Consider the following 15,048-nt stretch of genomic DNA (forward strand, 5'->3'; position numbering starts at 1 on the left):
ATTCTCCTCAAATTGGTTTGATGTAGTCGAAAAGAGCAAAAGTCCAGTAGCACCTTAAAGACTAATAAAATATCTGGCAGGGTATGAGATTTCATGAGTCACCGCTCACTTCAGATTCTTCTGGTTTGATGTGATGATTTTGGAAGCCTGAAAAAGCCCTCCGGTGGTGGTGGTGGGGATGGCAGCCACAATGAAGCTGCCTCATACTGAATCAGACTGTTGGTCCATGAAGGTCAGTATTGTTTATTCTGACTGACAGTGGCTATCGGCTCTCCAAGGTTTCAGGCAGAGATCTTTCACATCACCTACAATCTGATCCTTTTAATTGGAGATGCCAGAGATGAATGCCAAACAGATGCTCTACTACTAAACCACAGCCCCCCCCCCCCCCCCCCCCCCCGGATTTATCTTAGTCAACCACTATTGGATGGATTCCCCCGGGGAGAGCTGTCCACGTGCATAATGCCACCATTGAAAAACCTGTTAGAGTGTCAAGGATCTTTTTTTGTTTGTTTGTTTGCTGTCAGGTTGCTGCCAACTTATGGTGATCCTGCAGGGTTTTCAAGGCAAGAGACATTCAGAGATGGCTTCTATTGCCTTCCTCTGTGTAGGAGTTCCTTGGTGGTCTTCTATCTAAATACTAACCAGGGGTGATCCTGCTTAGCTTCCGAGATCTGACGAGATCAGGCTAGCCTGGGCTATCCAGGTTGGGGATCAATACTGGAACTTTTAGTTGGGCCTGAGAAAGAACAGGCAGCCAATTTAGATGAGTATCATAATTATATGCTCCATCCAAGCTGCTTTCATGACAGGGACCGTGGCTGAGTGGTAGAGTGTCTGCTTGGCATGTAAAAGTTCCCAGGTTCAATCCCTTGAGACCCTGGATGCCACTCTAAGTAAACAATACTGACCTTGACGGACCAATGTTCTGATTCAGTATAAGGAAGCTTAATGTATTCATATGTTCACAGGTACTGCAGTTAGCCACATTCTGAACCTATTGAGAGTTTCTGAACATTCTACAAAGGCAGCTCCAATTAGAGTACAGAACAATAATCTGAATTTAACTATGATTCAGGTGGGTAGCCGTATTGGTCTGAGGCAGTAAAACAAAGGTTGATTCCAGTGGCACCTTTAAAACCAACTAAGTTTTATTCAAGGTGTGGGATTTCATGTGCACACTCACTTCCTCAGACACACTGAAATGGAAGTTATCAGTCCATACATATAGGTAGAGGGTGAACAGCAAATTAGCACATAACATAATAACAGATGTGAGAACTAAACAGGAATAACAAGCTTAGTTTATATGGTCACCATTTGTTTGGATTCAATTTGGTGGGGGGAACAGTGAGGCAAATAAATATATCAAAATTGGAGACTAATATATAACTGTATCCTTCTTAGTTGTGGGATGCTAAGAGTAATTGACTGGGACCCAGTTGTTATGCTCCATCAGTCTCCTCTCAAGAATGGAGGTAACTAACATCCGTTTCTTTAAGGTACAATGTTATATCTCCTCTGCCACCAGACCAGGGAAATAAATTTCAATCTACCATTCTAAATTATACTACATTCTAATATTATTTGCATTACATTATAATCACTATTCCAATCTACTATTCCAAATAAGAAATACACTAAAATACCGAATAGCCATTCTTGGTAAGAATACAGATGTAAGGACTGGAGAATATGTGTATTCACTAGTACCTGCTGTCTGCTCCCAGGGATTTTCTGTCTGAACCTCTTGTTATTTTTCTGCAACGATGTCAGGCTCTACTCTTGCAGAGCTTCATCAGTGCTGTATAACTGCTCAAATTTTTATCCAATCCCAACACCATTTCAGTCTGGTGGGAAATAGTTTCATCCACCACCACTGAAAAGACAGAAGGTCAGGAAATTAGAGAGTACTCCATCTTTCTGTGTTATACCTCTGAGGATGCCAGTCACAGCTACTAGCAAAATGTCAGGTTCTACAATGCCAAGGCCATGGCCACACAACCTGGAAAATCTACAGCAACTAATGAACTCCGGCTGTGAAAGCCTTCGACAACATATTTACTGGTCAGCTGTTTCTTCACGTCCGACCATTTAATCATAGAGATATTATGGAGGTAAGCAGTGTAATAATAAAGATTTCAAATCAGCAGCACATACAAAAATAATTTGACTTCTAAGTAGTAACTTCTTAGGCACAAAAGTTTCCATGCACTGTGAAACCATGACAAGAATTACTTTCAACACAGTACAACCTATTTTTCTACCCCCCTTTTTTAAATTAAAAAAACCCTTTCCGTTCAACCCTAGAAGTTCACAGACATATAATCCTGAGCAGCAGAAAATTTCTAGATATTCTATTTGGAAACAAGAATTAAAAGGACTGATTTATATTTAGCCACACCCAATGTAATTTTCGAGTCATTACCTTTGAGTAAGAAGAAAACAGTTTCCGAAGAATAGGGAAGTAAATGATTGCTTAATAAGGACGTAATATAGTGGTTCCTGAGAGTCACAAACATGGGGCACTGGAGCAAAATGTGGAAAGGTGTATTGATCATTTTCAGGCCACCAGGGTACATTCTGTCAGAATATACCTTGCCAGCAAACCTGCCCTGTAAAACCATGGAAGGAATGATGTTCAACCTAGCAAACAAGAATGTCCTACCAAACCCTGGAGCTGAGAGATAACAGAAATAAGAAGATAGTACATTGGGGAGGGGGATGCCATAAAACAAAGAGCAAACATGACGGCCTCTCAGTAAGGTACTGTGATGATCAATCTCCAAGATACGTTTCCTAATCAAGTTAAGAGAATCATGCTTTCTTTGGGCCAATATATTTTGGGCGATCATATCAATTAATAATAGTTTATCGTCCACCATTTTCAGCCATGTTGATTTAAAATAGGCTTTTTCCAGTAGAGCATGTAGGCTCTCTTCAGAGAACAAAACTCTTATCCTCAGCTTAAAAGCAAGGAACCATGCTCTAGCCTCCAATGACTTCTGTCCAAATTCTGCCAGCAAGGCAACATTGGAAACACAATAAGGAATATTCATTAGTTTTCTCAGAAACTGGGAGAGTGGAATGTTAAATTTTCTCTGTAACTGTATTTCTCTAAACTGCAGAACTGCAGGTTGAAAATCTGAAGAGCTCCAGGTACATATCTGCCACCTTTGGAATACATTTTTTTACATTATTAAGCACAGCTTTAAAGTGAGATTTCCAAGACAGATCAGCTAAGAACAACAAATTTAAACTCTAATGTTCTCATGACCATGCTGATTGTTTTCCATAAAGCAAAGGGCATATGATTTTTGTATGGAACAATAGTATATAAGTGTAATATTTTGTAGCAGATATTCTTGTTTAACTGAAAAAGAACAGCACACAAAAACCAGATAGCTCAACAGACAAGTTATGGTTTCCTAGCAAACTGAAAGGAACATGTGAAGCAATACAAGACATAACATTATCTGCACTGTTACAGGTTTTTAAAAGTTAAAACTGCACACAGAAGTTTTGTGGAGGCAGATCTGTTATTTTAATTTAAAAGGTTACATGCCAGTGTGAAGAACTAACCAATGGTAGGTAAAACAGCTATTTGAGTCTGGCCATATCTTTTTCACAGACAATCTCAGAAGAATTTTTTCTCATCTTGTAAAACATGTAAAGAGAAAAAAAAACGTTTTGATCTATCTTGATAGTATGACTGAATGGTAAGATTAAACAAGTTCTGTTGCTACAATAAAACCGTGTGTTTTCAACAGTACATGTAGACATTCCTTTCTACTGTAACAAGACTCCAAAAATCCAAGGCACGGGTCAAAATTCATCATCTGAATCCGCATCCCAGCCACAGGATTCAAGCTCCTCATCTTGTGGAAAATCCACTTCTACATTGTAGACAAAACCAGGATCATCCTTCTTTTTCCTGTTCTTTTCAAACAGCTCATCCATTATTTTTTTCCTTTTGGCAAGCTCCTTGTCATCAAGTTTGTTCAGGTTCTCCTCAGGGTCAATTATTTCCTTCAGCTGAATTTGTTCTAGACTCTGAGTCAAACTTTGTCCTCCCAAATGGCCTCTGAGCAAACTGTACAACTTTTGCAACTGTTCCATTGAGACCCCTTCCAAGTAAGTCTTGTGTCGAGGATTATTCTTTAGCTGTTCTGCTGCCCTCCTGCAATCTGCACCAAAAAGAAAGCAAAGAAAGCTAACAAAGGTCCCGATCACATGCAGAATTAGCCGCGCGATAGGCAAGAATCCCGGGCAGATTTTAAGGGCGTGATCACACGGGAACATCTGGCAAGCGTCCCGCACCCATCGGCAACCCATCTTGCTCTGCCGAAGAAGCAGAGTTAAAAAATACCACGGACAGTCCAGTATCAAATGGGTTGCTACGGGCCACAGATGGACTTTCCCCTGTGATCGCTCCACCGCACTCTCATGGCATCGGGATGGTCTGATCAGGCCATCCCGACTCTGTGCCGTTTTTTCCCCCTTCTCAGTATGCGCATCATCGCATACTGCCGTAGGAAGCCCTTAGTGTGGAGATGTGATTCACTGATCCTCCGTTTAAGCGAATCAAAAACAAACAGCAAAAAAACCCCCCAAAAAACAACTCACCTGTGATTGCGTCTGATCACGCAGTGGCGGGCTATGCCTGCAGCTTCAAAGAACCATGTGATCGCGCAACAGTGGGTCAATTTTCCTCCGGGTTAAATAGCCTTGCTTCCCCCACGTGTGACTGGGACCAAAAACAAGCAAACAAAAACTCCCAAAACCTTTGGCTGCAGATACATGCCTGTAATTTGCAAACTGATCAGACATTAATCTGATGGGTATCTGGCAGACTACTAGGAAGCACTTCTGTTGCTGATGTGTCACAAATACACAACTGCTAGAAAGGTCAATACTTCAGCTTAAAGTTTCAAAGTGAATTTGTTGCTGAAAGTCACTTGGACATGGAGCCTTCTGTAAGGTCATATTGTACTTTGCCCTGCTGTACATTGTGTAAGGAAGCTGACATCACACAGTATGTTCTCTTTTTGTTTCCTTTCATCTTTGTTTTTCTTTATACCTGCATATCTCAAATAATATCACAGGTCCTAGTCACCTGCCTATATCATTTCTAGATTGACACCTTTTCTTTCTCTATTTTTACAGCTTCTTCCTCCCCTTCCCCACTTGGAAAATTTTAATATATTTTTATTTATATATTTAATTCACTTATATCCTGCCTTTCCCCCCAATGAGGACCTAAAGTGGCTTACATCACTTTTTTCTCTCCTCCTTTTTATATAACTAAGCAATTATACAACTGAGTAGTACAATAAATAACCGCAGCAAATTGAGGGGCTGTACAAGTGCACAACAAACAGGAGTAAAAAACCCTGCATGAACCAGATGGACAAGATGCTCGCCTTGCTACATGGTCTCTCAAGATTAATGGGAAAAAAGATGCAGCAAAAAGCATAAGAGTACCATCACCACTTCTGCCCACAGCCAAACCTAAAGTACTGGGTACATGTTAGGTTTCTGTCCATGTACATTTTCTTGTGCTGTATAATGGAATATAACTTTCAAATCAAGGGATATGACAGATGTCATAAAAAGAGAGCTTATAGTGCCTTGGTGGTGAGAGAAAGTGCTGTCAAGCCAACTTATAAAGATGTCATAGGGTTTTCAAGGTAACAGATGTTCATTTCCTGCCTCTATCTAGCAGCCCTAGACTTCCATAATGGTCTCCAGTCCCATCCAAGTACTAAGCTTGCTTAGCTTCTGAGATTTGACAAGATCAGGCTAGCCTGAGCCATCCAGGTTAGGACATATTCCCTTAGCTATGAGATAAGCCTGGTTTTCCAATAGTGAAATACTAACGAAACACAGGCTCAGCTGTTAATTTTGCTTGCCTCCACCCCATGCTGTTTTCCTTTGTTTTTTCAAGTGCCATATGAACAGATATTAATTTATCTGTGCACTCATCACTTTACTGATAAAGTGGGAATTTAAAAAATGCTAAGCTGCTCTGATAAATTCTAGGACCAGTTTCTTGAAGCCATCACAGGAGACCAGCCAATCAGCACTACAAACAACTTCTTCTGCAACCTTGCAAAACTGTGATAGATTTTATTTGTATTTATTTATTATTAAATGTATACCCCACCCTCCCCAGAGATAGGACATAACCCTAGAAAGGAACCAATATAATCAAGCTGAAGGCAACAACAATGCTTCCAGATTGTTCCCATGGGGTAAAGATACAAATTGGTCTATTTAAGTGTCATCTGAAGTAGTTTTGTATTATTTAGCATTTTAACTGTTTTCAACTTGAATGTCAATGTATCTGTTGAAACTGTTGTTCACCGCCCTGAGCCCTTTGCACAGGGGAGGGCAGTCTACAAATTGAATGAATGTATGCATGTATGTATAAATAAATAAATAAATGATGGTTATAGCTACCTGTTTCAGAAATGGGCCAATTATAAACTAGCAGAATAAACATGCCATACCTGAGTACTTGGAGAAATTCCGGACAGGCATGATGCGCTTCCGTATATTACTTCTGACCTGATCTTCGTAAATTAAAATAATAGATGGAGGCTGCAACTGAATGCCACACTTTTTTGCAACGAAAGACATCCCAGCTCCTCTATAGCTTTAATCCAAAAATATCAGTCTCATATGTGCCAATGTAGTAATCTGAAATACATTTGTTAAAAAGAGAAATGAAAGGGCAAAATTTAAAAGGACCAGGAAATTCCTAATTATTTGTTTAAAAGTTATCCTTCAAAAAAGGATTTAGGGGGGAAAAATTAAAAAAATTAAATGCCATTTCAACCACAGCTGGCTTCAATGAGACATGCTTAAATGTTGCACCAAATTAAAATTTTGGAGAAAGCAGCTGCTGCCAATCACAAATGTCAGGCAGTTTTTTAAACACTGTCTTCAAGAGGACTAAAGAATTCACAGGGCAAATTCTGTGGCGTTGGGTGATTCACACCACACTTAACTGCACGCAAAGCTCCTACTTTATCATCTAGAGGACGTGTCTTTCATACAGCCGTTACTCCAGAGACCCCTCTACTTTAATGCAGTTTATTTCTGAAACGAGATGAGCCGAGATCTGGTTGCTTGCTTTGTCTTGTGGAACGGCAAGAGTTCTTGATTTCGCATTGGATCGCTGACTCTTGGATTTGCGCTCCGAAACGAGGAGTGGTTAGAAGAGAGAGAGAGACCCGTGTCAGAGCTGAGACCTAGTAATTTGACCGTGTTCACATGTACAGTAGGTACTACAACAAGTTTTATTTTTACTCTGCAGGTTCCTCACGAACGGCTTCACTGAAAACCCTCTTTCTTCTCGGACTCATCACCATAACGACCGGTCGGAGCCGTCACCATGTCAGGCCCCTCAGTAAATTCTGTTTACACAAATGCCCGCAAGGGAAAAAAGAAACTTGCGACGATTTTAAGGTTTTGTTTGTTACTTCCTTTGCTTGACACTTGATTAATATCATTTTGGGGTCACCTAAGGAAAACCGTTGACCGGCGAGGTCTTTCTAAGCAGGCACGGATACGATAGTTCCCCGAAGAGGGCCTTGAACGTGCGCCGACAAGGCGACGCGTGGATGACGTAAGAAGAAATCCCTCCATATGTGGGAGGTACTAAGTATGCTGATATTTTAGTCTCCTCCTTCTGGTTGACGGAGCAGGAGGGGTTGGCAAAGGACCGCAGTGGGTGCTTGCAGGCAGGTGCTGTCTCAGTACAGGCGGGAAGGGGAGTCTATCCAGGTTCTGCGAGCCTCCAGCCTGCTGCTGTCGGGAGATGTCGGGGGTTCCCGGTTGGAGCCTCTTCTCACGGTAGAAAGATGCGCTCGCTGTTCCCGCTTTCAAAGTAGCTTCCTGTGAGTATTTAGGAGAGAAGGTTGGACGGAGAATCTTTGCTCTTCTTGTACGCAGAAAATTAGTTTTGTTTAGTGGGTTACCACCGTTGTTAGGGGGATGAGGCCAAACTGCTTCCACCACGAGGGAGAAACTTCTGTTGATTTCAGTGTACTTTGCTTGACTCAGGCTTTTTGAGGATTGCAAGCCGCCTTCGTCGGACTCAACACGCTAAATGTGTGTAGATGACACGTGTGCGGATAATACAAGGATTACATGCAGATATGATAAATAATAAATAGCCTGCTGTCACAGAGTGACTGAGATCTGAAATAAGTGAGTCCAGTGGCACCTTTATGACCAATAAAGTTTAATTTGGGATATAAGCGAACCTTTACTTTTTACACTAAGAAGTGTGTGTGCACATGACCTTACACCCAGAATTTAGCTCCAGATTTCTCAGTATTCTACTGCAATTCGAAATGTAAGGACTTCAAGTTAGTACTAAAGCATACTAATATAGTCCTGGGCTGAAGCTATGTGGCTGATCAAAACAATGCATATGGTTTTAAAGCAGTAGTTGTGCTTATTGTCTCTTTGTCATGAGAGTCAAACAGTAAAGGGTTGTTCTAAATCAAAAAGTGGCAATTTGAACAAAAACAACTCTAAACTTTGTAGCAATAGCTGCTAGACATCTGATTTTTTTCCTTTTAGCTTTATTTCAAGATGTCTCAATGGAAAAACCATGTGCTCCTTCAGTTGGGTACCTTTGCACTTTGGATTGTGTTCTTTGTTTTCATGCCAGAAGATGTATGTAAGTTGAAATCTGTTTTTCCTATATTTAGTGAGCAAACTGAATATAACACTAATTTGCTAGTGCATTGAATGCGATGTCATATTGTGCTTAATTATGGAATCTAGTGTTACATTTTTATTTAACATGTTTACATTCATGCACTGTATTCACATTATTAATTTTAACCAACTTCTAACTTGCATTGCATATTTAGTCAGTTTATCTTTATTATAAATATGTATAAGTCTTCTGTGCTGTGGAGCAGTCCCACTGAAGTCTGTGAAGTGGTTAGAGTCTATGCATAGACCTAATAGCCTTGGAGAATAAGCACAATAGGTGTGGACACTTAGATCCAGCTGTGGCAGTCCATACTTTCTTCAGTTGATTTGTTTATTTACTGGATTTCTATCCTGCTTTTCTTCCCAGTGGGGATTGAAAGTGCTTTACAATGTTTTCCTTTTTTCCATTTTATCCTCACAACAGCCCTGTGAGGTTAGGCTGAGAATGTGTGACAGCCCAGAAAACGTCTATGGAAGAGTGTGGATTCAAACCCAGGTCTCTCAAATCCTAGACTGACACTCTAACAACTGTACAACACTGGCTCTCACTGGCTGTGAGATCTTTCTCTTTAGTCAGAGAAGGAAAAATACAGCAACTAGTCAGCAACTAGAGATGTTTTCTTGTTCAGGAGGACAGAATGACAGAATGGAGGTTTTTGGATGTTGTTAACCTATTTTTCTCTGTGTGTGTCTCTGCCACAGAGCACAGATAGGAATAAATGGGTGCTGCAAGGCTCGGTATTCTCTCAGATTGGAGGCAGGGGAGACCAGTCAGCAGCTAGATCATCTTATTTATTTTATAAAAATACACATGCTGCCTTTCCTCTTGGCCTGGGGTAACTTCCAAGTAATAAAAAATTAAAAGTAATAAAAAATGTCTGCTGTTTATATCCCATCAAAAACCCTGGCAAACAAACAAGCCCTGTAGTGCTTCCTGAAGATCTCCATTGAAGGGGGTTCCTTTCATATCTTCAAGGAGACCATTCCACAGAGAAGGGCCATTAAGGAAAAGGCCAGGGTTTGATTGATGCCAAGTGGGCCGCCCTAATTTGGGGAACAGCCAGCAGGTGCCAGCCTGAAGATTTTAGTTGAGGCACAGGAACATATGAGAGGAGACAGACCTTCAGATATATGGGCCCCAGGCTGTGGAAGGGCTTTAAAGGTCATAATCAGCACCTTGAATTGAACTTTGAAACAAACTGACAGCCACTGTAACTGTTTCAAAATAGTCAAGACCACCTCATTATTTCTTCCCTCATGGAGAAAAACGTGACAGAACTGTTGTGGCTGCTGGAAATAAATACGTACATAAATGGTGGTGGGCAGGTTTGAGCAGGTGCCTCTTGATTAGCCTAGCAAGCAGCAAGTGATAAATTTCAAGGCTAGATTTAAAGGTCTATTGTTTGCCATCAGTTCAGGAGGTAATTTAATTTATAATGATTGCAGTTTGTTTTTTAATCTCTTTCACAAAGGACACTAGTCAAATTTTTAGAAGAATATTCAAATACTAAAATATGTCAGTATTGATGATGATGATAAGAGATTCTTGTTGCACTTTTTGTTTCCTCTTATAGCTGCACAGGATTCTTGTCCAGAAGTCACACAATGGCTCTTGAAAGATGGCTTTCACAGGTGAGTTCCTGACAACCAGGTATTAAACAGTGCTTCTGTTCTAATGGTTATAAAGACTGAAATCCTTCAAACTTTTTCACCCATCTAACTAGTCAATATGCATATGATCAAATGAACAAGTGAGCTGATGATTTATGCTAAATAAAATGGACTTGTGGTAGGTATGTAATTGTCAATATAAGTTCCAGGCTGTGCTTGGCCATATGGATTTATAAGTTGTTCCGTCTACTACCTAGTTCTGTTGAAGTTGTACACTATACAGTCATTGCACATGCTGAACTAGACAGGGAGCACTTCTGAGCTACAGTCCTCCACTAGTATAGAGAGGACAACAATGCTTTATAGTGTGAATGTGAACAGGGATGAAAATAGAACATAAAATCTGATTTTATAAGTGCATGTTAAGAAATGAGTTCAGTGGGGAGGACTGCAACCCTAGAACACAATAGCAGTAGTATAACATACAGTTTCAAGCATACATGCCGAAGTGAAAATGTTATTCCTTTGAGAGCGTTTGTTTGAAATCTTTGGCGTGAATTTAACATGCATTGGAAGAGCTTTTAAATTGTCTTTTTCTTTTTCTTAATGTTAGAGATCTCCTGAGTAGGGTAAAACTCGGTACAGTTGATGAAGGCACAGGAAGCTGCATGGTGGCAATTAAAATTCACCTTCCAAAAGGATTATATGTGGACCCCTATGAACTGATGTCTTTAAATAGACATAATATTACTGAGGTATGACTTTGGGTTGATGTTCAGCCAAGGGAAGATAATTTGGGGAAAATACACAAAATGGCTTCCAGTAAATATACACACAGTTCCAGTGACATACTAGCACTCAGCTCTTGTTGGATGGAGATAGATTATGTACCATACCCCCAATCTGTAAGTATCCTAAACTGAATTTAATCAAGTGGAAGTTGATGTATTTGATCTTTTTCTCTCTTTGAAGAGCATTTCTTTTACATTTTTAGGTTTTTGAGGTTGAAGTAACCTTAATATTTGAAATATTTATCATCTTGCATATCTGTTGTTTGATGGAACTGTAACTCTCCAGTACCAATTTTTATGAAAATACCTTAAACAATTACTTCAGGTTTAGAGGACAGTGCTCCCAGTTTAGAGGAAATCCTCAAATGTTTACCAGGCTTTTATTCATTAAAGCAGTTTTGTGAAGAAAAAATGATTTCTCAAAGGTTTTTTTCAAAAGTAAAATGTGAAGTAATTGGGCTTCACTCAGGTGAAGACCACTGAACAACAGTGTTATGAAGATACAAGGGAGGGTTCTCATAATGTTACTGAGAATGACGACTCTAGTGTTGTATTTTTGTGCTCATAGTTTTACAGTGCAAGCATAAGCAAGTCTATTCAATAAGGATTGCTCCCAGGAAAGTCTTTTTAGGATTACATTGGAACGAAGTTTGAGTCCAGTGACCCCTTTAAGACCAAGTTTTATTCAAGGTATAAGCTTTCATGTGCAAGCACACTTCTTCAGATAAAATGAAGCAATTTCCTTAACAAAGTTCTGTTCAAGGTAAAAGCTTTTGTGTGCAAGCACATTTCTTCAGATACAGTGAAACAGAATTTCCTCAACTGTTACGATTGAGGAAATTCTGTTTCACTTTACTTGAAGAAGTGTGCTTGCACACATAAGCTTATACCTTGAATAAAACTTGGTCTTAAAGGTGCCACTGGACTCAAACTTTGTTCTGCTGCTTCAGGGCTACCCACCTGAATTTTGGATTGTATTGTTAAAGATACAAATAAAAAGTGGTTAAAAAACCCATTGAAGATATGAGCTTTTATCTTTCCAGAGAGATGAGATAACTGACTGCTTTGGGCATTCTGAAAGATCTGCATAGCAAATATTTGACCTTTGACCCCTTTGTCAGTTTTCAGCTGAATCTTTACTTACATTGTTAAGGCACAAGTACCAGAATATGACACTGGCATCAGCCTTGGGGCTTTTCAGTGAGTCAGGTAAACGTTGATACTAATCTCTACAACATGATTGTGCTTTTTTATTATGCTTTTTTGTGTGCAGGCTTTGGAGATTGGTGATTATATAGATTTGGAAGTTCCTGAGTATTTAGCCACTGAAACTGATGTTCTCGTTTACATGAAGCCTGATCCTGAATGCTATTACTGTTTTAGAGCAATGTTACCCGTGCACTGCCGATATCACCAACCAGCAGAGGTTGATGGAAAAATCTCTGCCATACTGAAGAATCCAGAAATATTGGTCCACTGCCAGAAACGTAAGAAACACTGACCACCTGCTTTTGGGAATGAGAAAGGGGTAACAAGAGGAACAGGAATTAAAAAGGCACTTTGGAATCATAAATCTTGGGGGTGGGGTCTTATATTTCAGTAGAACTATGAGGGAGAGACCTAAGCAGGCATTCTGAATTGAGGAAAGGAGTACTTAAAATTTAAAGTGAAATGATTTCCGCGGTATTAGGTTTGATTCTTGTGGTTTTTTACTTTATTTCGCCTAGGCTTGCTATCAATGGAATGTTTGAAAGAAACCAAAATAGAAGAACCATGTTCTCGCAAGAATATGCATAACTGCCATTGGGACAGCGTGAAGTTCCAACTAGTACGTTGATTATTCCTAAAATATATTGCTATATTAAATGTCCATAATGATCCTGAAATTAATTTATTTCCGTCTATTGACAGTAGATTGGATCTTATTCCAGACTAAATTGGCAATTTCCACCACTTCCTCCTACACTTACCCCTTATGTCACTCCTCAGGGTCACTTATCCCTCAGGAACAGAATTTTTTGTAGGTTAGTGGGCTGTGGTTGTATGGCGGAGGCAGGAAAGTTCCATTCTGTCACTGGAACATCTGGTTTCGATCCAACCCAGCAAAAAGTAACTTGGGCTTGGGATTGTATATCTTTGCTCTATATGCACTTCTCTCTGGCACTGTGGAGGCAATCCTCTGTGGTGCTTTCTTTCTTTGGCATTAGGCACTTCTGTGAGCACAGTTTCCAGTGTTTCTGTGAGCCCAAAGTACCTAGCACAGAGGTTGTAAATGCCACAATGGAGGATTGCCTCTGCAACACCCAAAGATAAATGTGTGGGGGGCAGAGGTATAGGATTCAAGCCCAAGGATACGTTCTTGAACACAAGTTAGATTGCTTCATGCTGACTTTTGTGTACTACTTGAGCACAAGATTGTAGTCCAAGTTTCCATATGGATAGGCTGGTTTATGGGAGATGTTTGTCTTCCACATTATTGTTTTAGTGCTGTACGAATTAAATATTAAAGGAGGTTGATGTAGAGAACCTTTTAAAATAGAAAGTGCTGAAACAGATGGCTAGACTACAGTACTTAAGCTAGAAGTCATTTGAAAATGGTAAGAGTCCAGTAGCACCCAATAGCAGGTGTGGTATGCAGAGAGGTAGCAATGTTGATTTCTCCATGCCTACTACCTCTGTGCATGCCACACCTAATCCAATCACACCTGCTATTCTTTTGCCTGCTAATGTCATTTGGCATCTGAAATCACTCCATTTTCCAATATATAGGACAGATAGACTCATATTCTAGCTGCATCTGAAAACTCATGAAAGCTCATACCCTACCACAAATTTTATTAGTCTTTCAGGTGCTACTGAACTCTTACTCTTTTCTAACTTTTACAGACCGACTAACACGGCTACCCATCTTGTTCAAATATGGGTTATATGAAATATAAAGAGTTTGTCTTTTAATTTTCCTTTTCCTTTTAGGTAAACCAGGAACTGGAATTGCAAATACCAGTTGGGCTCAAACATCATGTTACCTTAGTATGCACAGGGACTCTTGTTACTACTATATTGTGCTCCAGCCTTATTCTTTCATCTTTATTAAAGCATGGAGAGTTCTTGTTTGTTCAGAGCTCACTGTGAAATGAAACAAGACTTTATTGAATCTTCATGGAAAAACTGTCAAACTGTCTAAACAGACCAATCAAACAAGATATGGGAAGTGAAGAACAGTCTTGTGATTGGCACAGCATCACTATTTGTTCTGTACTTTGATTCTGTTAGAGAAATCTGTTCCCCTGGGTTGAGCAATCTGATAAAATGAGCTCTGACTCATAAATGCTTATTCTGGAATAAATTCTGTTAATTTTCTAGGTGTCACTGGATTTGTGTTTTATTTTTCTGCTAAAGACTTACATGGCTGCTAATCTGGAACTAATAAAACCTGTAACTCCCTGCCTATTACAGGTATTTATCTAGCTTAGCATATCTAGTGAATTGTATTTTTCCTGATTAGACTTGAATTTTATATTAAAATTTGAGCATTACATTATTATTACATTTCACTCTATACTTCCGACATTTCTTCTTGAACAACTATGTGTCTGTCTTTTTCAAACCAGCTACCTCCTATATAAAATTAATGCAAAATGAGAATCTATATGTATGTCTGAATAATGGAAGCTCTTGCTAAGCTTCATTAGCGACTGGGGGAGAGAAGATATAAATCTATTAAAATAAATAAAAAAGCTTAACCTGGGGGAAAATGTTGTGATTATACTGTCACAAGATATTCATTTATTTTTGCTTTGTACGCAGTTTAGCATCATGCAGAACAGGAGAATTTCTTTGAGCATCAGAAAAATTATCTGCTGTTAATTTTATGAATGTTTAATAAGAGAGATCAATCACGTGGACAAAA

General features: G+C 39.5%; 2 protein-coding genes across 3 annotated transcripts; one reads left to right on the forward strand and one right to left on the reverse strand.

Moving 5' to 3' along the window:
* Positions 1–3,825: 3,825 nt before the first annotated feature.
* Positions 3,826–7,444, reverse strand: CEP19 (centrosomal protein 19kDa). Its single transcript, XM_015415387.1, has 2 exons — positions 6,513–7,444; positions 3,826–4,187 (listed from the first exon to the last, which is right to left on the reverse strand). Exons 1-2 carry the CDS (start codon positions 6,640–6,642, stop codon positions 3,826–3,828), a joined length of 492 nt encoding a protein of 163 aa, XP_015270873.1. The 5' UTR covers positions 6,643–7,444.
* A 260-nt stretch (positions 7,445–7,704) lies between these two features.
* On the forward strand, positions 7,705–14,427 carry PIGX (phosphatidylinositol glycan anchor biosynthesis class X). 2 transcript variants are annotated; one of them, XM_015415384.1, is made up of 7 exons: positions 7,705–7,904; positions 8,596–8,695; positions 10,311–10,368; positions 10,961–11,102; positions 12,412–12,625; positions 12,866–12,966; positions 14,112–14,427. In XM_015415384.1, exons 2-7 carry the CDS (start codon positions 8,608–8,610, stop codon positions 14,268–14,270), a joined length of 762 nt encoding a protein of 253 aa, XP_015270870.1. In that variant the 5' UTR covers positions 7,705–7,904; positions 8,596–8,607; the 3' UTR covers positions 14,271–14,427. The 2 variants fall into 2 exon arrangements, with proteins under 2 accessions (XP_015270870.1, XP_015270871.1); XM_015415385.1 differs by having other exon boundaries at positions 8,596–8,691.
* The last annotated feature ends 621 nt before the right edge of the window (positions 14,428–15,048 follow it).

The sequence above is a fragment of the Gekko japonicus genome, unplaced genomic scaffold (genome assembly GCF_001447785.1).
Source record: "Gekko japonicus isolate JY-2015 unplaced genomic scaffold, Gekko_japonicus_V1.1 scaffold1046, whole genome shotgun sequence".
Lineage (NCBI taxonomy): Eukaryota > Metazoa > Chordata > Lepidosauria > Squamata > Gekkonidae > Gekko > Gekko japonicus.

Excerpts from the sequence above, each read along its gene's own strand:
- PIGX (XM_015415384.1), top strand. The coding sequence starts at position 8,608 with ATGTCTCAATGGAAAAACCATGTGCTCCTTCAGTTGGGTACCTTTGCA. Across the intron at positions 11,103-12,411 it reads ATAGACATAATATTACTGAG|GCTTTGGAGATTGGTGATTA; the intron begins GTATGACTTTGG and ends TTTTGTGTGCAG. Across the intron at positions 12,626-12,865 it reads ATTGGTCCACTGCCAGAAAC|GCTTGCTATCAATGGAATGT; the intron begins GTAAGAAACACT and ends TATTTCGCCTAG.
- CEP19 (XM_015415387.1), bottom strand. The coding sequence starts at position 6,642 with ATGTCTTTCGTTGCAAAAAAGTGTGGCATTCAGTTGCAGCCTCCATCT. Across the intron at positions 4,188-6,512 it reads GAATTTCTCCAAGTACTCAG|ATTGCAGGAGGGCAGCAGAA; the intron begins GTATGGCATGTT and ends TTTTTGGTGCAG.